The sequence below is a fragment of the Triticum aestivum genome, chromosome 2B, assembly GCF_018294505.1.
Source record: "Triticum aestivum cultivar Chinese Spring chromosome 2B, IWGSC CS RefSeq v2.1, whole genome shotgun sequence".
Lineage (NCBI taxonomy): Eukaryota > Viridiplantae > Streptophyta > Magnoliopsida > Poales > Poaceae > Triticum > Triticum aestivum.
Genome location: NC_057798.1, coordinates 806,038,950 through 806,064,385, shown reverse-complemented (window position 1 = coordinate 806,064,385; position 25,436 = coordinate 806,038,950). Strand labels below are relative to the sequence as shown.

The 25,436-nt window shown below is 43.5% G+C and overlaps 2 protein-coding genes across 2 annotated transcripts; both read left to right on the top strand.

Annotated features, from left to right (window-relative positions):
• The first annotated feature begins 14,166 nt into the window (after positions 1–14,166).
• Positions 14,167–18,410, top strand: LOC123042944 (RHOMBOID-like protein 10, chloroplastic). Its single transcript, XM_044465288.1, has 10 exons — positions 14,167–14,305; positions 15,602–15,784; positions 16,004–16,290; positions 16,415–16,469; positions 16,574–16,654; positions 16,760–16,856; positions 16,968–17,035; positions 17,730–17,828; positions 17,944–17,988; positions 18,085–18,410. Exons 2-10 carry the CDS (start codon positions 15,707–15,709, stop codon positions 18,271–18,273), a joined length of 999 nt encoding a protein of 332 aa, XP_044321223.1. The 5' UTR covers positions 14,167–14,305; positions 15,602–15,706; the 3' UTR covers positions 18,274–18,410.
• Positions 18,411–19,976: 1,566 nt separating this feature from the next.
• Positions 19,977–23,227, top strand: LOC123039741 (RHOMBOID-like protein 10, chloroplastic). The gene is made up of 9 exons (XM_044462770.1): positions 19,977–20,063; positions 20,167–20,447; positions 20,619–20,673; positions 20,856–20,936; positions 21,052–21,148; positions 21,279–21,346; positions 22,559–22,657; positions 22,741–22,785; positions 22,903–23,227. The coding sequence occupies exons 1-9, from the start codon at positions 19,977–19,979 to the stop codon at positions 23,089–23,091; spliced, it is 1,002 nt and encodes a 333-aa protein (XP_044318705.1). The 3' UTR covers positions 23,092–23,227.
• Positions 23,228–25,436: the final 2,209 nt, after the last annotated feature.

Below are 25,436 nucleotides of genomic sequence, written 5' to 3'. Positions count from 1 at the left end.
CTATTGCTGTGAAACAAGCAAATACCTTCTCGAACTAAGGGCACCTCTAGCCGGTCCCATAAAAATGGAGGAGTAAACGCCGCGTACACTTATGTTTTGGCCAGACCTAGCCGAACACCTAAATTTAGTGGAGTACATTTTTGTTTTCGACAAAGTGTTTAAATCTAGTTTACTTAATACATTGCAACGTCATATTAGCACACTTATAAAAACCAAACATAATAAATAAGTTCTACACAATTCATGAATATTGCATTAATAAACCAAATTATTCAAATTCAAAGACACCGAATGGTTGAAAATAATCTCTCGGAATCTTGGCATGGCCCTCTGCTGTATCATGGCTGATTTGTATCCAGCCAAACTGTGATTCTATTCTCGTCCGCCAAATATCATCGTTGAAAATCATTCCAAGGACAAGTTTAAAGTCATTGTCATCTTCTTCCTCCTTTGATGACGATCAGTCCTCGAAGATCATCTCTCTGAGCCTCTTCATCTTCAATTGAAAGGAGTCATTTATATTCAATTAGGACAAGCAAAACAAGATAAAATAGCCAAAATAAACTCACCTAGGCAAATCGGCGAACACTTGCAAGGCGGTGGAGGTGTACCGGCTGGCCAGCGTCATAGAGCTCAAACGAGCGAGCGCCGAGGTATGGGGATGACCGGAAAAGGGTCATAATGCTAGTGAGATGCTGGGCCGCCAATGATAAAGTGGATCCGAGGCGGTTCCCGGTGAATCGGTCGACGCGGTGTCAGCGGCGGCGTTTCCGCTCGATTAATTCCGGTGATGGCAACATCAGGCAAACGGCTCAGACACCAACGAAATGGTGGCAAGGGCCAAGGGAGGTGGCGAGGTAGTAGCAGAGGCATGGTTAGTCGCGAGCAGGTGCACGATGTAGTGGGGGTGGGGGCGTCGAAAAGAGGCCAGAAATTTTACGAGTCTGTTTCAAGGCCGAGTATATTTTGGCATCGGCTAATGTGTCGGCTCCTGAGATCGGCTGGGTATCTCAAGATAATGTGCCGGCTCAGTCTGCAGGACGTGTTCATATGGATAGGATGTGCGTGCGTGTGTTCATAGGGGTGAGTGTGCATGGACGTATGAGCGTCTACGTTTGTACTGTGTTAAAAGAAAACTATTCAATCATGTTTGAATCAATTAGAAATCATTTAGCACATAATTCAGTTAATTCACTCAACTTCAGAATAATATTTTACACATTTCAGTTGATATCCAAAAGGCGTTAGAAATGTTTTTCTGTAGGGCATCGTTCTGCACGTCCGGCCTATTCAGACCATGACACAATCTTCCTGATAGAATATGGAGAACTTTTTGTTTCCCTCTTCCTCGATCGGACTGAGACGGCCGGAATCATGTTGGAAACAGTCCGTCTGAACCTTTATCTGAATCATAAGCCCGGCCGGTCCGTGACTCCTCCTCCGATCCCCAACAAGGCAAAGCCAGACCGCCCTACACAATCTCCATCGTAACGATCGAAACGAGAAAGGCCGACCTGCTAGTACGATCGAAAGTTCGAAACGATCTTACGCCCATGGCGTCACGGTTGCTGCTCCGGCTCCGCACCTTCCGCCGGGCTCCTCCTTCTCCGGCGCTTCCTCGCCTCACCGGCGCTGGTACGTGCAGTACGCCAAACTGCAAAGCCTACGCCGTAGCTTTTGTAAATTAGCAAAAAAAAATGGTATCTTACTTTCGAGGTCGCTCTTTCATCTTCTTATGTAAAATTATACAATTCAGACGACTACACCTATTTAGGATGCAAAACATGGCGAGTACTATGCAAGACTTATGCATTTGAGCCTGATATGGTTATCACCTTTGATATTCGTCCGGAAGATGATATTGAAGGTAATACCGACATCTGGGTCGATGTGCAGACGCCTCCAGTTATACCATTATGTAAGTTTCTTAACCATATTTATGTCTTTGATATTGTTTATTCAAAAATAGTTGACAACTTATTTGTATTGTCAGCTTATTTCGGTGCAAGCAAACATGTCCAGCGCTTGGTAAACAAGACCGTATACTGTCTTGGGGCTGAACTCAACTGCGAGGAGCTCGGTCATTATGTTTCATGACTTGAGGATCTTGATACTATCAAGACAAATTTTCTTCCTGCATTTAGAAATGTTAGTACTGAAAATATGCGACCAATAGTGTTTGTAATGAACTACGGTCACATCTATTTAGAAAGGATGGTAAGATTTTTACTATTTGTCCTCAGTGCATCTTTTTCATACATTACTTTTGAAGCTAAACTTCATTGCTAAGTATGTTACCATACGATGTTCTTCATCAGGGACTCTCGATGAATGTTGTGCCTTATGGGATCGAGACTAAAGGTACCATGAGTATTATCAGCTTACGGCCAAGATATCCTACAGATTACTTTAGTGCATTCAAGATTAGTGACGGATGCTTAATAGTGCAAGATTGGACCAAATATGTGATGGGGGAGCGCAGAGAAGTACTAGGGGGCAGCAAACAGATGCGCTACCCACGATTAGGAGACAGGTTAATCTGCATGCTCCAGCTTGATCAAGGAGGAGAGCTATACATGTTTTATGTTATTTTACCTAAGAGAGAGCAGCAGGAGTGATTAGCTAGCTAGAAATGAGTTTGAGGATGATGATGTGCTACACTATTACTATGATGATAAAATAGCTAGTGTTGGTGGTAATGACTATGATGATTATTATTAGCTAGTGTTAGCGGTGATTAAATAAATACTGTTGGTGGTAATGACTATGATGATGATTAAATAGCTTGTGCTGGCGGATTAGATTCAAGTGGAGGCAACATGTGGTGCACATCGAAAGTATTACTAGTCCAAACTAGATCAAGTTTGGAATAGTAGTATACTTTTGACATGCACCACATATTGCCTCCACTTGAACCAAATTCACCTTCATTTGACACACTGTTATGGACATAATGATGTAGACCTCATAACTGGTATTGTACCAATATTTGTACGATGGCGCATAAATACACTAAAAATAAAAAATAAAAAAATACTAGTAGCGATGGACAGAAACACGCTGCAAGTAGTTACCTTAGCAGTAGCGTGGTACTGAACAAACGCTGCAGCTATTTGTACTAGCAGTAGCGCGTGCGGGCACGCGTTACTGCTAAGCAATAGTTGTAGCGCCTTATTAGTAGCGCGCCTACCCGCGCTACTAGTGACCACAAAACCAGCGCTACTGCTAGGGTTTTCCCTAGTAGTGTATGGATGCGTGCGTTCATAGGGATGAGTGTGTGTGTGTGTATGTATGAGCGTCTATGTTTGTACTATGTTAAAAGAAAACTATTCATTCATGTGTGAATCAATTAGAAATCATTTAGCACATATTTCAGTTAATTCACTCAACTTCAGAATAATATTTTACATATTTCAGTTGATATTCAAATGGTCTGTCTAGGACACGTCTAGATGTGACATAATTATGTCACATCTAACCTGATGTTCACTATGTTTGTGGTCTATTTTTTTTGTCTCAGCTATTTTTTTTGTCCCTTGTTGTTGCGTTATTTATGGGAGCTTAGATGTGATATCTTTATAAAACATCAAGATGTAAATTAGACAAACTGTTATCCAAAAGGCGTTAGAAATGTTTTTCTGTGAGGCATCGTTCTGCACGTCCGGCCTATTCCGACCATGGCACAATCTCCTTTCCTGTTAGAATATGGAGAACTTTTTGTTTCCCTCTTCCTCCTCTGATGACGAACAGTCCTCGAAGATCATCTCTCTGAGCCTCTTCATCTTCAATTGAAAGGACTCGTTTAAATTCAATTAGGACAAGCAAATTAGGATAAAATAGCCAAAATAAACTCACCTAGGCAAATCGTCGAACACTTGCAAGGCGGTTGAGGTGTACCGGCTGGCCAGCGTCATAGAGCTCAAACGAGCGAGCGCCGAGGTATGGGGATGACCGGAAAAGGGTCATAATGCTAGTGAGATGCTGGACCGCCAATGATAAAGTGGATCCGAGGCAGTTCCCGGTGAAACGGTCGACGCGGTATCAGCGGCGGCGTTTCCGCTCGATTAATTCCGGTGACGGCAACAGTGGGCGAACGGCTCAGACACCAACGAAATGGTGGCAAGGGCCAAGGGAGGTGGCGAGGTAGTAGCAGAGGCATGGTTAGTCGCGAGCAGGTGCGCGATGTAGTTGGGGTGGGGGCGTCGAAAAGAGGCCAGAAATTTTACGAGCCCGTTTCGAGGCCGAGTATATTTTGGCATCGGCTAATGTGGTGAGTGTGCGTGGACGTATGAGCGTCTACGTTTGTACTGTGTTAAAAGAAAACTATTCAATCATGTTTGAATCAATTAGAAATCATTTAGCACATAATTCAGTTAGTTCACTCAGCTTCAGAATAATATTTTACACATTTCAGTTGATATCCAAAAGGCGTTAGAAATGTTTTTTCTGTAGGGCATCGTTCTGCACGTCCGGCCTATTCAGACCATGACACAATCTCCATTCCTCTTAGAAGGATATGGAGGACTTTTTATTTCCCTCTTCCTCGATCGGACTGAGACGGCCGGAATCATGTTGGAAACGGTCGGTCCGAACCTTTATCTGAATCATTGGCCCGGCCGGTCTCCACATTGATCACCATGATCGACTCCATGACTCCTCCTCCGGTCCTCAAGAAGGCAAAGCCAGACCGACCTACACAATCCCCATCGTAACGATCGAAACGAGAAAGGCCGACCTGCTAGTACGACCGAAAACATCTCGCGCCCATGGCGTCGCGGTTGCTGCTCCGGCTCGGCACCTTCCGCCAGGTTCCTCCTTCTCCGGCACTTCCTCGCCTCGCCGGCGCCGGCGGTCTCCACCATAGCTCGCCGCTGGTACGTGCAGTTCCCCAAACTGCAAAGCCTACGTCGTAGCTTTTGTAAATTAGCAAAAAAAGGTATCTTACTTTCGAGCTCAATCTTTCACCTTCTTATGTTCCCGCGCGGTTGGCCACTTGGCTTGCATAGGACGTGCGGCATCATCTTCATGTCATGTTGCCGCCGAGAGTAGCAGCCAACGGCAGGCGGTGGTTTGGAGGAGGATCACATACCCATTCGTGGTCGTCTCCCAAGTCAAAGCCACTCGGCCGCCTCATCGTTGGGAACGTGATCTCGGCCGCGTCCTTCTCCGCCGCCGGCCTTCTCACTGCCAACAAGAAGTCAGACAAGGAATCGCCGCCCATGGGGCCAAATAACCATGGAAGCAACAAGGACAAGAGGCACTGCACCGACGCTCTTATCGCCATCAATTTCCTGTACGTACGTGAGCCAATGCACGCACCATGCATGGTTTCCCTCCATCAGAATTTAGAATCAAAGTACGCAGCTTCTTTATATACAATCTGTGCATTTGTTGATCTTTTTGTGTTTTGCTTGCTTGCGCCAAAGGGTTCACCTGGTGGACGTAGCAACAAAACGAAAGCTGTGTATGCTGGGAGCTAAGGTATGCGCACGCCCTCTGTATCGGTTGAAAAATAAATTACAGTGCACCTATTTATCTCTATATCTATAATGCAGTAACTATTTTTTTTGCGGGGTATATATTCAGTAACTAATTAATTAATGCTGAACTAATGCGACGATCATTTCACCATGGATCGCAGAACAACGACTTGATAAAAAAGGGGGAGATATGGCGTCTGGCAACGGCAGCCGTTCTGCATAAGGATTTTATTCACTTTGCTGTACGTGTTCGATGGTCCTGTTTTTGGTTTTCAGTTCTACCGAATTAAAAACGATCGCTGACTTGCTAGCTATCATCATATATACTATGGGGTGATGCAGAATAACAATCGCGCTTTGGAGGAGCTTGGGCCTATGGTGGAAGAGGTTACCGGAACTAAAAGATTTCTAGCTATTTATTGCACCTCGGCACTATCAGGTCTGGTGTTTCTTACTTCCTCCGTTCGAGTTTAGAAGTCTCTTACATATTTCTGAGGAAACACATTGATCGTTAATCTGGTCAAGAAAATATGAGTTCTGTCCAAAAAATGTATATCATTAGATCCCATTCAAGAGAAATTTTCAATGGTATGATTTATGTTGTATCTTGCTCATATTTTGTTGAAAAATTAATGGAATGTGTGCAAGCCTTTTCAATGGTATAGTAACTAACAAACTCTGTAACAGGTTCGCTGATGAGTTACTGGTTTAACCCCGCACGTTCTATTGGTGCATCCGGTGCTATTTGTGGATTGGTATGTCCATTTACCTTACATCCCTAATGAATTTATTTAGAGCTTATTCACCATTGATCATTGTTCAACCTTTATCTTGATGATCAGATTGGTGCAAAAGCCGTTTACATGTGGAGGCACCGGGAGTTTGTGGAGAAGGCAAACGAAACTCTAGTGGACATTGCACTTGTGGTTCTCATTAATCTGGTCCGTATACTGATTAAAGCCTTTGCTCGTTCTATTTATCTTAATTTGTTATTGTTTTTGCCAACAAAAATGTTGCACTCTGTTCGTAGATGGATTTCATATGTTTTGTTTGGCATGCAGGCAATCGGCCTCTTCTTAAAGCACGACATTGACAACTGTGGACATGTAGGTCTCCTAATGAACTCTCGACACAATTGATTTCATGAGTTGGCAACAAAAAATAACAAAATGCTTCATTAGCTTACCTGGCTTGATTGGCATGATGCAGTTGGGAGGCTTGCTTGGGGGAGCGGCTGTCGAATGGTTTGTTGGTCCACATTGGAAGAAGCATGTTGGGCCGTATGGACGGGAGGCATTCCAAGACAGGGCACCACTTGTTTCGCTCACGGACAGTTAGAAGACCATATTTACTTCTTGGCTTGTACATTGAATCAACATGCCCATATACAAATACAGACATTAATTAAGCAAAGTGCAAAGTACAGACATCTCCCAGTAGAACTTTCGCATTTCTCCAGTCTCCAGAATCTAGCTAGCCTTCCACACTTGCATTGGAGCTTGTTGTACTAGTGTTTAGGTGCAGTTGCGGCCGTTTTTTTGTTAACCAATACTACAAAGTCACATGCAATTGTTGTATTTACCTTGTTTATTAAAAGTATAACTAATATCTGATGTTTTTTTTCATGGTTCACACGGCTAACTATTTGTTATCAATTACATCCATTCTCAAAAGAACATCGTTAATATTAATGTACATCATAGACTGTCTGTATATGCTGGTTGTGAGCTATCCAAAACACAATATTTTATCTGCTCAACCAACTGCAATAAAGAGAATTCAGGTGCGATTTGACTCCAAGGCCAAGTGTATGTATGTCATCACTGTGAATGACAGCGAAAATTAGATCAAGTTTTGGGCCTATTTTCTCTGGACCCAAATAAATCACATGAAATGCATGCCCAACTTCCCCGTGATTGAAGAAGGCCCTTAAAATGTAAATCACATATGGTCATGAATTGATGTGGTGTGTAACATTGTTTTTCACCATGCCATGCAATAAATTAATACCGACTCAATTAAGCTCTACAGATTCAAATTGTGTGATTTGTGTTATACAACGTACATGGAGCCAAAATAAAATTTAAGAATGGAAAATCTTGCGAAAAAGCAACATCTAAGGAAAAAAGGTGTAGTCTCACTATACGAGAGAAACGATACATATCAACAGGGGGAGTATTTAATGCTCCGAGGCATTTGGTACTACCGACGTGGCCGATTTAATAAACTATCCTATTTACCATGCTGAAAGTTTCTGATCTTTTGATTAAAAAACAAAATAAACCTTGAACTCATACTCTGAGTCCGAGTCAAACCCTAACATCAAAATCCCTGAAATTGATATCCTTCCTAATCCCGGTCAATTTTCGTTGAAAACTCGTTAGGGCTTTGGGATTGCTTATGTCACATGGTAATGAGTGGGAATTCTTGAAATCCGTGTACCCATCACCCATGCAACATGAAGCTACCGTGTGACACCACCCCCCCCCCCCCCGGTGCCAGTTTCAGGGATTTTAAGGTCAGGTTTGGTTTAGACAGCTAACATGAATTCAAAGTTCATTTCAGAAAAAAAATTCACATTTTTTACGTCATAGTACTAACACAAATCCATCGTAGTACACAATTGTAGATCCAAATTCAAAACATAGTATAGTAAAATGGAAAATTCATTGATGATAAAGAAGATGGGTTGAATTTAAGGACGAAATGCCTATATATTATCACATGCCATCAAAATAGCAATCCAATACAAATATGTGATTTGTTTACCATGTCAAAGCTATTTGGAGAGATGCCACTGATACGTATCCGTCGTATCTATAATTTCTAATTCTTTCATGCCATTATCGTACTACTTCCACATACTTTCGGCAAAAAATTATATGATTTTTTTGGACTGACATATTAATCCAGTGCCCAGTGTCAGTTCTTGTTTGTTACATGTCTTTTGTTTCGCAGAAAAAATATATCAAATTAAGTCCAAATGCGAGATTTTTTTTGTAGATTGTTTTTTGGAATACATGTGAACTTTTGGTGCAAGAATGAACGCAAACGGAGGCCCATGGCCTCCACAAGGCAGGGGCACACCAGGGTGCCCAAGGCACCCCGTAAGTCGGTTCGAGCTCTCCTACAGGCACAAGAAAGGTAATATCCGGAAATAAAACATTTTAAAATTTCAGCCAGATCGGAGTCACGGATCTCCGGATATTTAAGAAATAGTGTTCTTCCAAAAAACAGGAACGCGAAAGAGAGAAGAAAACATAAAGAGATCCAATCTAAGGGGGCTCCTGCCCTTCAGGGGCCACGGGGGCCAAGGACCAGAGGGGGAATCCTTCTCCCATCTAGGGGGAGGCCAAGCAAGAAGAAGGAGGAGGAGGGGGCTCTCTTCCACTCTCTCCCGGTGGGGCCGAAGCGTCGCCGGGGTAACCATCATGGCGGCGATCTACTCCAACAACTCCGTTGTCTTCCTCAACACCTCCATCACCTTCCCTCGTCTATTATCAGCGGTCCACTCTCCCGCAACCCGTTGTACCCCCTACTTCAACATGGTGCTTTATGATACATATTATTATCTAATGATGTGTTGCCATCCTACGGTATTTGAGTAGATTTTTTTCCTATGGGCTGATTGATGATCTTGATTGGTTTGAGTTGTATGTTTTATTCTGGTGCTGTCCTATGGTGCCCTCCGTGTCGTGAACACGTGTGGGATTCCCGTTGTAGGGTGTTACAATATTTTCATAATTTACTTATCGTCAGTGATGCGTGAACGAAAGAAATACAAACTCAGGTAAGAAGGTTGTTGCGTATGAGAGTAAAGATGACTTTGCACTTAATGCTATGTTTGCGACTTTACACTTAATGCTATGTTTGGGTTTACCTTAATAAGATTTAGTAGTTCTGGGTGGTTGCTAGAGTTCTAATCATAAGTTCATATGATCCAAGTACGGAGAGTGTGTTAGCGTGTGCCTCTCCCTCATATAAAATTGCAATATTGATTACCGATCTTTTTACCACCACTTTTCCACACTCTATAATAACTTAATTGTACTTTTATCAAAACAGCACCTAACTATTATTTTCATGTTCTTTATTATCTTGCAAACTTATCTCATTACACCTACAAAGTAGTTTAATTCTTGTTCTAGGTAAAGCAAATGTTAGTGAGCGTAGAGTTATATCGGTGGTTGATAGAACTTGAACAAAATATAAATTCTATCTTTATCTCCCCATTAGGTTCGACACTCTTACTTATCAAAATAAGGCTACACATGATCCCCTATATTTGTGGATTATCAGCCACCAGTGAACTTATGAACATCAGTCCAATTCTCCTCATTGATAAAAGTTCTGTTTTTTTGCTTTAACTTACAATTTAATATTATGCAAAAAAAAACTTTTGATACATTAATCTCTTTTGTAACTAGCAAAGCTAGCAAGATTGACAACTTCACTGAACCGTTGGGGACAAGTTAAATTTCACAGTTGAGTGCAAGGCTGATCATTGGACCTGTAGATTGATTATCTCGGTTCCTTAACTAAAGGGGTGATTTATTGCTTATTATAAACAGTTTACGCTTGAGGACCCAACAAACAATATATTCTTGAAGCAGCAGTTGGCAATCGGGTGATTACAGGAGGTTCATTTTTTTAGAGAGAATACTCAAGTCGAGCCCGAGATAGGGCTTAAGCCTAGCCCGACTTTGAATTAACAAAGACATTAACCGGCCAGGATTACAATTCAACCATATCGTACAACCATTGAAAGAAAATAAAACAGGGGTGCAATCCCACGACGGACGATACAAGGAGCTAAAGGAAAGCTAAAATGCTACATATAGAGAAGAAAAATACTACAGGTTGAAGACCTAACAGAGGACTTGAGGGGAGTCGCGCCACATAGTAGGATCACATTGCAATCGAAGCCATGAAGAAGACATAGAAAGCCGCCACCAACTACGATGATGGCCAAGTCATCAAGCCCAGACTTGAATGGTGTCGTACCGACGGCAAGGTGGAGTTGCTCCCCAGAGCAAGATCAAGAAAATTAACGTCAAGTAGAAGATTGGGCACGACCACCACAACAAGCAAACACCTCAGGACAGAAGCTACCGCCCACACAATGAAGCATGATGAAGACGCTAGCTATAAAACGGGAGCATCCCAAGAAGAAATGACACGGAGTTGAGCAACTGAGCCACCAGAAGGAGCCAAAATTCACCAAGATCATCGTCTCACAACTGTCGTCATATCCTAGTCACTGTAGAGGGGATCTCTATCCCCTCTTGCCAAGGCTCGTGAGCATCGATTTGCCGGACTAATAGGACCAAACGGAGGAAGCACGGCGACCAAAGGAGGGAACCGGTCATCCACGGTGAAGCTACACCACTAGAAGAAGAAACCAGCACCACCAGGAGCGCGCAAAGCATGCAATAACCTACATGCCACCCCACAGACCCAAAACGGCGCCTTGAAGAAGGTAATGGCGCAGCTGTGGCGCCGCCGCTTCCCAAACCTAAGTTGTGGGTTTTCACCGGAGTGCGGGGGGGAGGAGGGGGGAGGTGGACCTCAATGTCGTCTTCAACAAGGGATCAATGCTCGGAGCACCGCAGCCACCAAAATCGAAGTAGCAGGTTTTCACCCGGATGTGGGGGAAGGAGAAGGAGAGGGAGGTGGACCTCAACATTTCCTTCAAGAAGAGGATCAACGCCCGGAGCAACGTCGACGTAGTGACCACATGCGGCGGCCAAGCGGTTACCCCGATCCAGAGCTCCCCACTCCGCATCCACACAACCAACTACCTAATCCGGCCGGACATGACATGGAGGAGATGACTGCAAGCGACGGTGGAGCCGTCTTCAGATCTAGCCCAAGAGGGTCGCAGGGGACCTGCTTCATAACGCTTAAATCCACCACCGCCTCGCCACCCATGCAGTCGAGGGGAAGCGGTTAACAACTCCAGCGAACGCCGCCCGACGGCGAGACGATGCCACACGCTCCGGTTGGCCACCGACTGGAATCCTAGGTCCATCCCCAAGAGGCAAACGCGGCCAAAGACCATGTTGGCACCCTTATCGGCGATCGCGTGTGGTTACCGGTGACTGCCTCAATAACGCAAGAGGCAGCGGAGAAGGGGGTGGCGGCGGACAAAAGTTGGTTGCCCCCCGAGTCGCCCTTGGGAGGGCGATGCAAGGGAGGGGGCAGGTGTGAAATTGTTTTTCTTCACTGGATGACATATATCTTTACTTGATAATAAAGGGGCTATTGCTTTCAGCTGTACGTCACTGAAATTGTCCTCGAACTTGCAAAATATTACCCATCAATGCCACCTATAAGTAATAAAAAAAGTTTCACACATGAGAATCCCCTCCTGGACCGGCCCATGCATTAAGAACCTTCTATACTACGCTCTGCGCACTGACAGAAGACACACCGTGCCTGTTATGGTCGGCCCATGTCAGGGCGGCCTTTTAATTTTGTATTTTATTTTTTGTTTTCCTTTTCTGTCTTTTTTTACTTTAAATAATTTGGGACTTTTAGAAAGTTCCAAACATTAGAAAATCAATTATGAATAATTTTTTTAATAATTCATAAATGTGGGTGGATTCAGAAAATATTCCTGATTTTTAAAAATGTTTGGATATTTAAAAAACGTTCGCACCTTTGAAAACAAATGTCCAAAATAAAAAAATGTTGATGATTTATTAAAAAAATCGTGTATTAAAAAATATTAATGAAATTGAATAAAATTTTGCCAATTCATAAAATGTTCATGAATTGAAAAGTATCCTAAAAATTAGAAAACTGTCTGTGACATACAAAATAGTTATTGATTCATAAAATGCTCATGAATTCAAAAAATGATCATGCATTTCAAAAATGTTCGTTAAATCAAAAAAATATTCGTGAATTTCAAAAATTGTTCCACCTATTTTCAAAAACAAATTTTCATCAATTCTAGAAATATTCACAATTTAAAAATATGTTTGCAAATCGTATAAAATGTTCATGAATACAATTTCTTTTTCATGACTTTATAAAATGTTTGAAAATCTTTAAAAAATGTGCATGAAATTGAAAAAAAATCACAATTTTAGATATGTTCATGAGTTTAAAAGAAGATTATGATTTCCAAAAATTGTTCACAATTTCACGAAAATGAGAGTGAGTGTATCTCGATGATACAGCAAAATATGGTCATGTCGATTGGAGATTATGATTTTTTTTCCATTACAACGCACGAGCCATTTTGCTAGTCTGGATTATAAACCATGCTGACAATCGATTGTGGTTCTGAATCATGCGGGTCAATTACCGGAGCAGGTCGGAAGCGTGCAATTACACGTGTGTAGTGCGCACCCGCACCATGCATGCATGTACAAGCGTGGGGCTGCTCGAGGATGGGTGTACTCCCTCCGTCCATATGCATCATCATGTAGGGAGTATCTATATTCCATATGCAGATGACAAGTATTTTCGGACGAAGGGAGTATCTATATTCTCGTAGCATCATCATGTTCCATATGCATGGAGTGAGATGCTCTTTGTTTTTTGTTTTGCTCATTGGTTCATGCAAATATGCATATGCAGCAGGTGATGTCGCATTTGTTCATCTGCATAACCAAATTAATGATGCCCTTGGGTTGTGGTCATAGCAAACAGAAGGCAATTAGAAAGGGCATTTTACGCTGACCCGCAAATTATTTCCCGCATCCATCTATGGACCGGGGGGCGAGAGGAGGCCAGTCCACGGACACGAATGCGGGAGCCGGCCATCCAACATTATCCGCATACATTTCAAGCCGAGTTTCAACTAAGCGGATAATATTCATGCGAACCAGCTGGTTTTCATATAAACCAAATGAAATTCATTAAATTTTGGATAATTTTTAATTGAATCCTACTCTAAACCTAATCTAAATGATCATCGGCGCCCGTCCCATGTCCGACCGTGAGCCTCGAGAAGTGAAGCCTCCGGTCTTGCCTTCGCCTTCTCCAGTTCCGCCTTGGTGCTCTCCAGCTCTACCTCCACCACGGCAGCCTGACCGGCTAATTGGCCGACGATGATCATTCCGCCAAACTTAGTTTCAGCGGAAGGGAAGGAGCCATGGCCTTCTTGGGACTTAAGCGACGGCGAACTACCATGCACTACTCTTTCTTGCTGTCGGCGGCGCTGCACACGTGTCGGCTTCGTGGTCGTGGCGGCGGGGCGCGGCCGTTGTGGAGCTGAAGTTGTCCTCCTCGTCATCGATCTTGCCGAACACCTCGTCTGCTGCCTCAACAATCTCCCTGTAGGCGGCCTGTAATTCCGCTTGACGGATGTGGTACCGCCAGCGGTAGCGATGGATGTCGAGGGCGGAGCAGTAGGATTTGAGCAGCTCCTTTCTGTTCCGCCACGTCCACGTACGGCGCGATGGTATGAACCCAGTAGAAAATCTTAGTTGAACCCATCAAGCTAGTACCACACCGGCCAGAAGCCTCTCAGCCCATAAATTCTTTTTTTTACTGCCTCCGCCCATAAACTCAATATAAAACATCAATAGTCCAACCAAAAGCCCACAGCTATTTCTCAAAAAACAAAAGAAGCCCACAGGTAAATGTGAAGGCATACGATGCCATCCACGCCGCAGGCTCGGCCGTTCGATTACATACTATACGCAAGTAACGCAACACGCTACACGCCTCGCGTCTCCTTCTCGTCTCTCCCATTGCGGCGGCTAGCCGGCAGGTCGGCCGTCCGCCGCGGCCGGCAATTGAAGTACAAGCTGAAGAACGAGGTTACATCGGCCCTCTGCGCATGTGTTTTAGCCCAGCACACGTTTACGGTATTACTCTTTGCCCTGAGTTTCTAACTGCGTTTGCCCTCAACTGATCTAGGTTTTGAAACGATGTTTATCAAAGAGAAATTGGTCACCGCGTTCAGATAATGATATGCAGACTCTTTAGGGCCACTCGTTAGATGTAAACAAACTGCATCAAACGTCATTGCTTCAAATAATCTTCCCAGGCCTTCTATGTAGAGAGAAACTAATTTAGATGCTTCGCCGATCGGAAGAGAACCTAATATTAGACCAGAAATCCTAAGATACTTGGCCGATCTTGAATAAACTTGGTCTCCCGCTCCTCCCGCACCATGTCCGTGTAGCCTGCTCCGGCGAGGAGGGTGGCGCCACCTCGTCCTCGGCCGCGTCCTCCATTTGGACGTCGTCTACCTCCGTCTGCCTGCCGGCCTGCCAACCGGCAGCAATGGCCGCGGTCTCCCTCTTATGCTCAGACGAGAGGCTATCCCAGACGGCTTTGAGCGTGAGGACACCATGGCGGGGGTGGTGCTGTGAGGAGAAAGAGACGAGGATGGTTGTGGCTATGGCCGGGGATGGAGTTTATATAGCGGGCGGATTGAAATGGTCGCGGCAGTATGGTTAATGGTGGGCAGCAGACAGGCGGACGTGTGGCGCCAGAATAGGTTCCTTGACACCGCATATCATTAAGGTAGGGCAGCGGATCGACGGGGTGTCATTTGACGCATAGCAGTCGCCTGCACCGGGAAGCGGCGCGGGCGGCGCTCTCTCGGTCGGCACGCCTAGTCTCTCGGTCGGCACTCTCTCGGTCGGGCAAAGCCGCCCTAGTTTTTTGTCTCCGGTTTACGAGGAAAAGTGCGTCCGGACTATCGAGTGGACCGATACAGAACCGTGTTGGATAGCACAACACATTTAGACCGCGTGGTCCGAACGGTTACAGATGGCTTGAGGGTCGGCGTTGAAGATGCCCTCCTAGTAGGAGTAAGTTGGCTAGAGACGGCATATAAAAAGAAAATAAAACCAAACAATCAGACTGTCCTCTCAGATGGAAAGACAAACTACTTTTCGTAAAATGAACGGTCCCGTTCGAAATGGTTATGAAGTATAACTTTTTGGTCTGTCTATGGCATATCTAGATGTGCTCTAGTTTTTGCACATTTAAATGACTCAATGAAGTATAAATAAAATGGAAAGAGAATAAATAAAAATACCAACTCAAATCGTTGTGTAAGGTTAATGGTATTGGATTTAAATGTGCAATACTTATAACACATCTAGATGTGCTTTAGCAAAACTTTAACTTTTTCCTCCTTGACTTCCAAGTTCCAAGCTAAGCGAGATACACAAGACATTAATTGATCTCCGTCAATACAAGAGGCCTGCCTGCACGTACGTGGTATTCTTGTCTACAACGCCGTCCCCATTGCCATGGCGACGCGGCTGCTGCTCCGGCTGCGCTCCATCAGCCAGCCTCTTCCTCCGGCACATATCCCTGGTTCGCCGCCGGTACGTTTCTATACTAAAGCTAAGACATTTATTTTGAGGCGGGGAGAGTATATTCCTTGCATATGTTACTGTTACCAGATTGCTTGCACCGGGCCACATATTTGGATACATTACTTGTCATGCAACTTAATTTCAAGCTCCTTCACGCTTTCATGTGCGTGGTTGCTTGGTATATTTACTTTTATGGGCGTTCTAATTGAGTCATATGTTTAATTATAGGGCATGCGGCAAATTCATGTCTTGCCAAGAGCAGTACCCAACAACAGTCGGTTGTTTGGAGGAGGATCACGTTGGCATTCTTCGTCGTCCAAGCCACCCCGCCCTCGCCGCATCCTCACGAACGTGCTCTTTGCTGCGTCCTTCTCCGCTGCTGGCCTTCTCATCGATGACACATCATCGGAGGATAAGCAGAAATCGCCGCCCATGGGCCCAATCGATAGTGGAAGCAACAAGAAGAAGACTCACAAGAGGGACTGCACCAACGCTCTTCTCGCCATCAATGTCATGTACGTGGCCCAGTGTTAAACTTTAGTTATCCTTCTATCTTTTGAATCAAAGTGGCTTCTTAATTTAGGCATCTGCTTGTTGAAATCTTGTTCTTCCTTTTTCGCATGCTCGCTCGCGTCGAAGGGTTTACGTCGTGGATGTAGCGGCAAGAGGGAGGCTTTCTCTATGCGGAGCTATGGTAGGTTTGTATAATCTGTGGGTTCAAACTCCATTCAAGTGTATTTGCAGGTCAACATTAATTAATGCTGAACTAATCCGAGATGATTTTGCCATGGATTCAAGGTCAACGAGATGGTCAAGAAAGGGCAGATCTGGCGTTTGGTGACACCATGTTTCCTTCATGGTGGTCTTATTCACCTTGGGGTACATGTTCTTGCTTGTTTCAGTTGACATTAATGTTACACTCTTAGATAATTCATTGCATCTGCTAATTAACTCCATATATATCATCATCATGATCCATGCTAGGTAAATAGTCTCGCTTTGCATGATATTGGGCCTATGGTGGAAGAGGTCACTGGCCCTGCAAGATTTCTAACTATTTATTTCACTTCGGCACTGGCAGGTAGGTGTTTCTTCATCCTTTACCTCTCCCCTTTCGATAACGCACAGTATTTGCTATTTTTGTAGTGTTCATGTGATAACCGACTCTTTGTTGTCGAAATTGTTATAACAGGTTCACTCATGAGTTACTGTGCTGGCATCAAATCTTCTGTTGGTGCGTCCGCTGCTATTTGTGGATTGGTATGTCCGTTTATTGCAAATAATACATTTTTAGAAATTTGTACTTAACCGCTTAACCCCATAGTGATTTATAATTTGCCTAGGAATATGACATTATTGTGAACTAGCCACTTACAGATGAGAACATGGGCTTTGTTCCCATGGTTTTCTATAATTAAGCTTCTATTGACTAAAACCGTCACATCAAGGTGCATGATTCAACTAATCAAAGATCGCTCTCATCCTCTACATAGATAGGATGCAGACTATCAAAAGCATGGAAATAAAGTGTTTATTATAAGATGATAGTTGTATGAAAAGTGTGAGATCTCCTGTTCTATTGAACCAAATATAGTGCCTTGGAACCTAAGTAATTTGTTCTGCATTAATAGGTATTGCCACACCACACATTTAGTCAACAACTTAAAAGTTAAAACCCACGTGCATAATATAGATATATTCTGAATGTCAAAATCTTGTATCCCTCACATGGTTTCTTTATGACATGTTTTTCTTCTAAAGGTAAATGTTAAAAGAATTATGTGACCTCCATATACAACATATTGCACATCTTGAATAAACTGGCACGTAATCCACTTGTGTGTTCAAAATATTTCCTACTTGTGATTACCACCATTGTATTTTGTAACCGGGCCAAGTCATTAAGATGGACTTTCTTGCTTCTCACTACACTACCTTCTATCTTGATGATCAGATTGGTGCACAAGCTGTTTATATGTGGAGGCATCGAAACCATTTGGAGAAAGCAAATATAACTTTAGGGCGAATTGCATTTGATGTTGTAATCAATGTGGTACGTAATGATTTACTTCTTCGGTCGTTTGATTATAAGCTTAGTTTGTCTTCTCTTTTCTGCTATGCGTTTGTTGAATTCCATGTGCAGATCTCATATGTTTGTTTGTGTGCAGGGCGTTGGCCTCTATGTAATGAAACGCATAGACAACTGGGGTCATGTAGGTCTCCTAATTAATAACTCTATCCATGTAATCCATTCAGAGATATTGTATGAAATGCTTAATTAGTTTATAATTGGGTTGATTCACATGCAGTTAGGAGGCTTGCTTGCGGGAGTGGTTGTTGAATGTTTTGTCGGTCCACATTGGAAGAAGCTAGGTGTTACAGAGGATAGAACGAAGGTGATCCAAGACACGGCACCTCTTGCTCGGCTAACCAATGGTGGTATAAGACCACAAAAAACAGTCTTTACTGAGACAGAAGAAGGGTTGTTCGCAAAGTGAAACACATGCATATTCCAGCCTCAAAAGTTGACTTGTTTTTGTGAGACTAGTCGATGGATTGGAGCAAACCTGTTGTACTACTTCCGAAGAGTCTAGACTTCTTATGATATTGTTACTAGTCCAAAGCCACCTGCTATATATAGTATTTACCTTGGTTAACTATGTAGGAGTAACTAAAGCCTGCTTTTTGTTCATGATTCAAGGTTCATACAGCAGATTCATGGTTCATACAGCAAATTGTTTGTCTAACTATGTTCTTCAAGTACACCACTTCTCAAAAGGAAGAGTTAAAATGTGCATCATATAGAGTGAATTATGGAAAACACAAGCTTTTATCCATCTAAAGTAGACACTGGTAACAGATAAATATTTTAGTGCCGATACGCAAGTATGTATATAAGTATGTTACCCGCAAAAAAGAAGAAGATACACAAGTATGTTGATAATAACATCTCAAAAAAATATGTTGATAATAACGTACCCTGGTTTCACCGAAAACATTAGATCCATGTGTTTTGGGTCTATTTAGTTCGTGGCCAGATATAGGGAACAAGTATCAGCACTGAAAAAATAACAAATTGCTTGCATTTGTGAATTTTCTAGTGTCTAGACTAGAGGAGTGCCCGTGGCAAGCGTGCACTCGCCGCTGCCCAGAAGGAAAGGCCGGCGCTGCGTGTATCGATCGATGCAGAGCCCGGGATCATCTCCTTTTTTTTCAGAAAGAAAAATAGGGCAGCGCAGATCTGACTACGTAGAATTAATCTCTACCTAATAATAAAGCAAATTGGGTTTCGTCGGTCCGTCACGCACTTTTGCAGAAAACCCCCTGCGTTTTTTATGAATTAACCCGCAGTACACACTTAAGTCAAACCGAACCGTTATTTTACATTTTTACGAAACCCCTCCTGACGTATTAGATAATTCACCCGCCGATTATATACAAGTCAAACACATGTTTTTTCTAAATTATCCATATCTTTTAAACTGTAACTCCGATTTTAACATGTTATATATGAAAATAGATTAGAAAAATGTGTAGAATCTGAATATGACGTTATTTTGTTTGTTAAATATTTTTAAAATATTATTTTGGAAGATATTTAAGTCAAACAAATATTTTTCTTAATTATCTATATCTATTAAACCGTAACTTTGAATATGATGTTATTTTTACCTATTAAATATTTTAAAAGCAAACTTGTAACCTATAGGGCACGTCCGTTTTTTTTTCATACCGCGACGATCTGGATTGCAAATAAACAACCACTAAAATCATAAAGAGACGAAAGAAAACATCGATAACCACACATGAGCACCTCTGAACAAACTGGCAGGGGAAAAACAACATTCAAACACACTTTGGTTTGTGTGAACACTGAGGCCACTGAAGGTGAGAAGGAGGATAAGCGGCAACACAAAAATGATGCCTCGCTAAAATAAAAGGCATGAACATATTATGGTTATTGGGTTAAGAGTGTCTGCTATTTTTTTCTCCCGTTGCAACGCACGGGCTCTTTTGCTAGTTAATAACTAATAATCTAAGCGGAAATACCCTTCCTAGACAAAAGAGTCCCGTTGGAAACAGTCCTAATAAAACCTTCTGTGGATCCGTATCCGCCGACATTATATTTATTACCATGATGATCATAACGAACGGCCTGCAGGCACACACGTAGGCTATCTCGTCTACTTCGCCCGTGGCCATGGCGACGCCAACGCGGCTGCTGCTCCGGCTCCACTACTTCAGGCGGCCTCCTCATGCCGCCCATCTCCTCCGCCGCTCGCCGCCCGTACCTACTCTTTTTTCTATCTATGCGCATGCCCGCTCTTTCACTTTAACCAATCTGGACCCCATGGTTCTCGGCTGAACTTTGATGTCCATGGATGCGGCAGGCCCTGCGGCACCTTCACGTCGCCTCGCCGCGGGCAGCAGGCAACAGCAGCATCCGGTGGTTCGGACGACCACATGCCCATCCGCCGCCGTCGTCGCCGCCACCGCTGCCCCGCAACCGCAACCACCGGGCGTTAGCGAATACCTTGGCCTGCACTTCTGCTGCTGCCCTCCTCGCCGGGAGCGGGAACGGGAACGACGACGACACATCAAATGACCAAGAGCTACCAGGCGACAGGGAGAAGAGGCGGTGGACCGATGCTCTCATCGCTGTTTGCCTCATGTACGTTACTGATCGAGTGGTTTCCTTTTCCTTTTTTTTACATGCATGCATGGTTTCCAATGGTAGCATTGACTCTCAGCATCCTCTCTTAATCTTCTGATTTCTCAACAAATAAATGAAAGCAGCTGATTTCTGATGTTAATTTTTTTTTCTGCTTGCCTCGAATTGAAGGGTTCATGGTGTGGATGCCGCAACAAAAGGAAGGCTTGGTGTGTGGGGAACTAAGGTAGGTTTGCCAGGAAAATGTCCTATTTTCTCTCTTTCTGAGCAACCGGAAGTAGCGCTGCCTATTTATTCATTAAGTGGAACATCCGCTGAAAACTCATTCTAGTGCATCTATACGTGTTGTGTGTGGATTGTCATGCACCAATGATGTTGAATGCAACAAATAATGATTTGTAATCAAAGCACAATGCCCTAATCAAAAAAGGGGAAATATGGCGTCTGCTCACATCGTCTTTTCTACACGGGGGTATTATCCACATTGGAGTACGTGTTCCTTCCTCTTTATTTTTTCCAACTGAGAGTACAATCATCTCTACTCTACATAATGGCGCCCGATTGCTAACTTCGTCTATGTCATCGCGATCGATGATGGGTGCAGTTAAATATGTTCTCTTTGGATGATATCGGGCCTATGGTGGAAGAGGCTATTGGCCCTGCAAGATTTCTAGCTATTTATTGTACTTCAGCACTGTCAGGTACTCCTATTTCTTTGTCCTTCACCTGTTTTCGATAATCCTATGTCAAAAAGAATCCATGAATGTACTTATGTTACTTTCTGTATTAATATATAACTGACTCTCCATTAATGCCTGGAACCAATAACAGGTTCACTGATGAGTTATTTGTTTACTCCCAAAACCTCTGTTGGTGCATCCGATGCAATATGTGGATTGGTATGCCTCTTTGTTGCCAAATGCGATTTTTAGTTCTTTCGTTACTTGTTTACAATACCAAAAATCGTATGTGCTTAACTCTACAATGCTTCATAATTTGACACGAATAGGACATTATCACAAACTAGCCGCTTACTGATTATAACACTGATGGATAATCTTTTTAACGTTTTTGGGTAATGAAAGCTTCGATAGACTAAAATCGTTATGTTCAAGGTGATGCAACTGAGCACGGAACACTCTTGCAGTCCCGCATTTTGCATAGCTAGACTGAATGCTGCCAAAAACAAGTAGAGAGTTTATTACATGATAGTAATCCCATCAAGGAGAAGAAAAATGAAAATATCTTCACCTGGTTACTATTCCGACTATTCCGACTGAACACAAGGCAGAACCTGCAGCACATGCACATATCAGCACTAGCGTATGTCTTTGACATCAATCACAACACCATCCTCTTCGAGACTTCGACCCATGGAAATTCATTCCACCACATAACTTTGTACTTCAACTATGCAATGATATCCTACTTACGGTGTTCTAAAAAATTTGGGATGCAAGAAATGCAATGGTCATCTGCAATGCGGATCAACATAGTTATCGATGATCAAGAACATTTTACAAGGTTTTATTCTCTACCTCGTTGATATAGAAAACAAAGCCATAAGATTGTTGCCAAGTTTTAGCTAATGTACCTCTCATCGCGCGCAAGCGTACCCATCTTACTCTTGGTTGTGTGCCCATGTTGATTTTTTACAAAGGTTCCAATCTACTAAAGTAGATTATATGGATGCAAAAAAAAAGCTTTTTATTTTAGGATCAAGTACTTCTTTGCTAGATCTACATAAGGTGGTAGAGCACCAATACAAAGCTACTACCAACATCCATGATAGACAAACACTCCCTAACTAGCCGATGCATGCTGAAGGGGCATGTAATATGGTTATTTTGATGGATTTAGTTGTATGAAACATGAATATTTTGATTAAAGATATGAGGACTAAAATTTAAAAAATGATTTATTGTACTAATTATTGTAGTGGGTCTTTTACTATGCATATTTGCATGTTGAGGCGGATCTTTTCCTCTGCACGGTTGCATGTTGAGGTGGCATGTGTGCATGTTGAGAGAATTAGTTTGGTGGGAAACTATTTTGTTTTATAGATATATGGGATCTCATTGTTTCATTCATGTTTTTCTCTTGATGGCCAGATTAGCGCGCACGCTGTTTATATGTGGAGGCATCGGGGGCATTTGGAAAAGGCACAAGAAAATCTAGAGGAAATCGCATTTGTGATATTCATGAACCTGGTACGTACCGATTATTCACATTTTCACTTGATTGATTTTGATATTTGTCCCCCATATGCATATCTCATGTGTTTTTTTTACAGTGCATTGGCCTCCTCTTATACCGCATCATTGATAACTGGGCTCATGTAGGTCTCCTTGGTGATTAATTAATATTCTCTCTACACAATTTATGATTCATTCGGCAACAATTTAGATCAAATAAAATGGTTGATTAGCTTATACTTGGGTTGATTCACATACAGCTAGGAGGCTTGCTTGGGGGAGCGGCTATGGGATGGTTTGTTGGACCAAATTGGAGCGGCGGACCAGTGTCTGTTGCAGAGGATGGAGCACTGGTGTTCCAAGACAGGGCGCCTCTTGCTCAGCTAATCAAGGGTGCTAGAAGGCTAACCAAATGGAATGATGCATCTAATGAACAACCTGACACCTAAATTGCTCCGATGTCTGCAAATACCTATGTATATTAAGAAGGTAGAGATCTAGCAAAGTGCAAACAGTCGTTACATACTCTAGATATCTCCCAACCAAGTATATACTTGCTGCGTGACAACACAGGGAGATTGTTGTGCTTTTTGTTTTGGATGGCCAGCTTGCACCTATTGAAGCAGCGTGACATGTTTTTGCTGGTAAACAATATAGTCACCTCCCCACATGGTGTGCTATGTATTTACCTTGCTTAACAATATAACTAACACATGTCTGTGTTCATGGATAACTCATTGGTCGTATAGTGTCTATGGGGACTGTTACTACGCTCTTCACGTACATCACGCATGGGCCGAGAATAATGAAAGTGGTGTGTTAACAAACCACACCAATCACCTGAAACAACAACGGGATTAGAAAAAAGAGAGGCAATGGGAGTCAGAGGCGGTTGTGGCAGCTGGAGGACAATATCTATTTCGGTCAAAACCATCTAATCCATTTGCCACATCAACTCAAAAAATGCCTAAGGGGGTGATTTAAAAGTCGTTGCATATACACTCATTTAAACCGGACTAAATTTCACTCCAAGAGTTATTTCTCGGCTTAAAATAGACTTATCTTTACCATTAAAGGGGGTTTGAGGTCGTGATGGTAGGTTTGATGGTTATGCGTGCATTTGTCATCCCTCCTCCTATCGGCACTCTCGTTCGTAACAAACATTACCAGCAACTGCCACCATACCGACCTAAAACGTTGTAGCGATGCATATGGCAGTCGGCGCACCGGGTCTCTCTTACGATACTATCTTGTACCCTTTCTATAGCCACTGTGTCCCCCCTCCAGGAATGTGCATGGCCGCTGCTAAGGAGGTGCAATGCTTCCGCCTGCTCGACAAGGCGTCCCTGGTGGCCTATATTTGGGCTATCTGGCACTCGGTGCCGCATCGACGTGCTCACTGTCAGGGTGGTTCGGCTGACAGCAAACTCAATTTCGTGTACATCTGACCTCCGACCTTGGTGCCATCGTCGTCAACTATGTCCGTGTGGCGGACCATCACATCTCTCTCACCACAAGCAACAAGAAACACACACACACACACCACTTTCCTACTCCCATCCGGCATGGAATTAACATGCTAGGGTTAAAACCTGCTTCAGCTGAGGGAGTCCTGGATTAAGGGGTCCTCGGACAGCCGGACTATATACTTTGGTCGGACTGTTGGACTATGAAGATACAAGATTGAAGACTTCGTCCCGTGTCCGGATGGGACTCTCCTTTGCGTGGAAGGCAAGCTTGGCAATTCGGATATGTAGATCTCCTTCTTTGTAACCGACTCTGTGTAACCCTAGCCCCCTCCGGTGTCTATATAAAGCGAAGGGTTTAGTCCATAGGACAAGAACAATCATAATCATAGGCTAACTTCTAGGGTTTAGCCTCTACGATCTCGTGGTAGATCAACTCTTGTAATACTCATATCATCAAGATCAATCAAGCAGGAAGTAGGGTATTACCTCCATCGAGAGGGCCCGAACCTGGGTAATCGTGTCCCCTGCCTTCTGTTACCATTAGCCTTAGACGCACAGTTCGGGACCCCCTACCCGAGATCCGCCGGTTTTGCCACCGACATTGGTGCTTCTATTAGCATCAATGATTTTTTTCCTTTATATAACATTCAGACGGGGTATTACTTACCTTTGTTCTCCTCGAGCTACCTCTTCACGAGGCCGAGCTCTTCTTCGGCCCGCCCCAGATTCCGCCTCAGTCCGGAGACCTCCGCAGTGGCGGCGGCGGCCAGCAGCGACGCCTGCTTATTCACATAGACATAATATGATTAGAATCCTAGGAATAATATTTGATACTCTGTTCGGCCCTTCTTTCCGAACACCAAACAGAGTATTAGGGGTTACTGTCTATACTGTGATACTTTCGCACAATTTAAATTACTTACCTCAAAGTCTATCAGGAGGCTGGCGCAGGCTTCGGTCAATCCGCTTTTGGCGGATTGAACCTTCGCAATCACCGTACTCATAAGAGTACGATGTCCTTCATCAAGGGAAGCACTCTGAAGTGCTTCCACCAAGTTATCTGATGCCTCTGGATGGATAGAGGTCATCGGCACAGGCGGCTCGCCCCCCTTGGCGAGGGGCTGCCTGCTTGAATCCGGAACCACTAGAGGTTCCGGCGCAATATCCGGCTGGGGGCCAAGCTTGCTGCGGACTCCCTCATCAGAATCTATGGGGATCTTCCCCCCCCCCCCCATGAGCCCGGCATCAGGGGTTTCGCCTTGAGGCATCTCCAGAACTACCTCTCCCTGGCCCGGTATCCTTTGAGATAACACCTCGGTGTCATC

Coding starts and splice junctions, on each gene's coding strand:
- LOC123039741 (XM_044462770.1), top strand. CDS start 19,977: ATGGCGACGCCAACGCGGCTGCTGCTCCGGCTCCACTACTTCAGGCGG. Junction 20,674..20,855: donor TTGGTGTGTGGGGAACTAAG/GTAGGTTTGCCA, acceptor TTGTAATCAAAG/CACAATGCCCTAATCAAAAA. Junction 21,347..22,558: donor CCGATGCAATATGTGGATTG/GTATGCCTCTTT, acceptor CTTGATGGCCAG/ATTAGCGCGCACGCTGTTTA.
- LOC123042944 (XM_044465288.1), top strand. CDS start 15,707: ATGGCGACGCGGCTGCTGCTCCGGCTGCGCTCCATCAGCCAGCCTCTT. Junction 16,857..16,967: donor TTTCACTTCGGCACTGGCAG/GTAGGTGTTTCT, acceptor TTGTTATAACAG/GTTCACTCATGAGTTACTGT. Junction 17,036..17,729: donor CCGCTGCTATTTGTGGATTG/GTATGTCCGTTT, acceptor CTTGATGATCAG/ATTGGTGCACAAGCTGTTTA.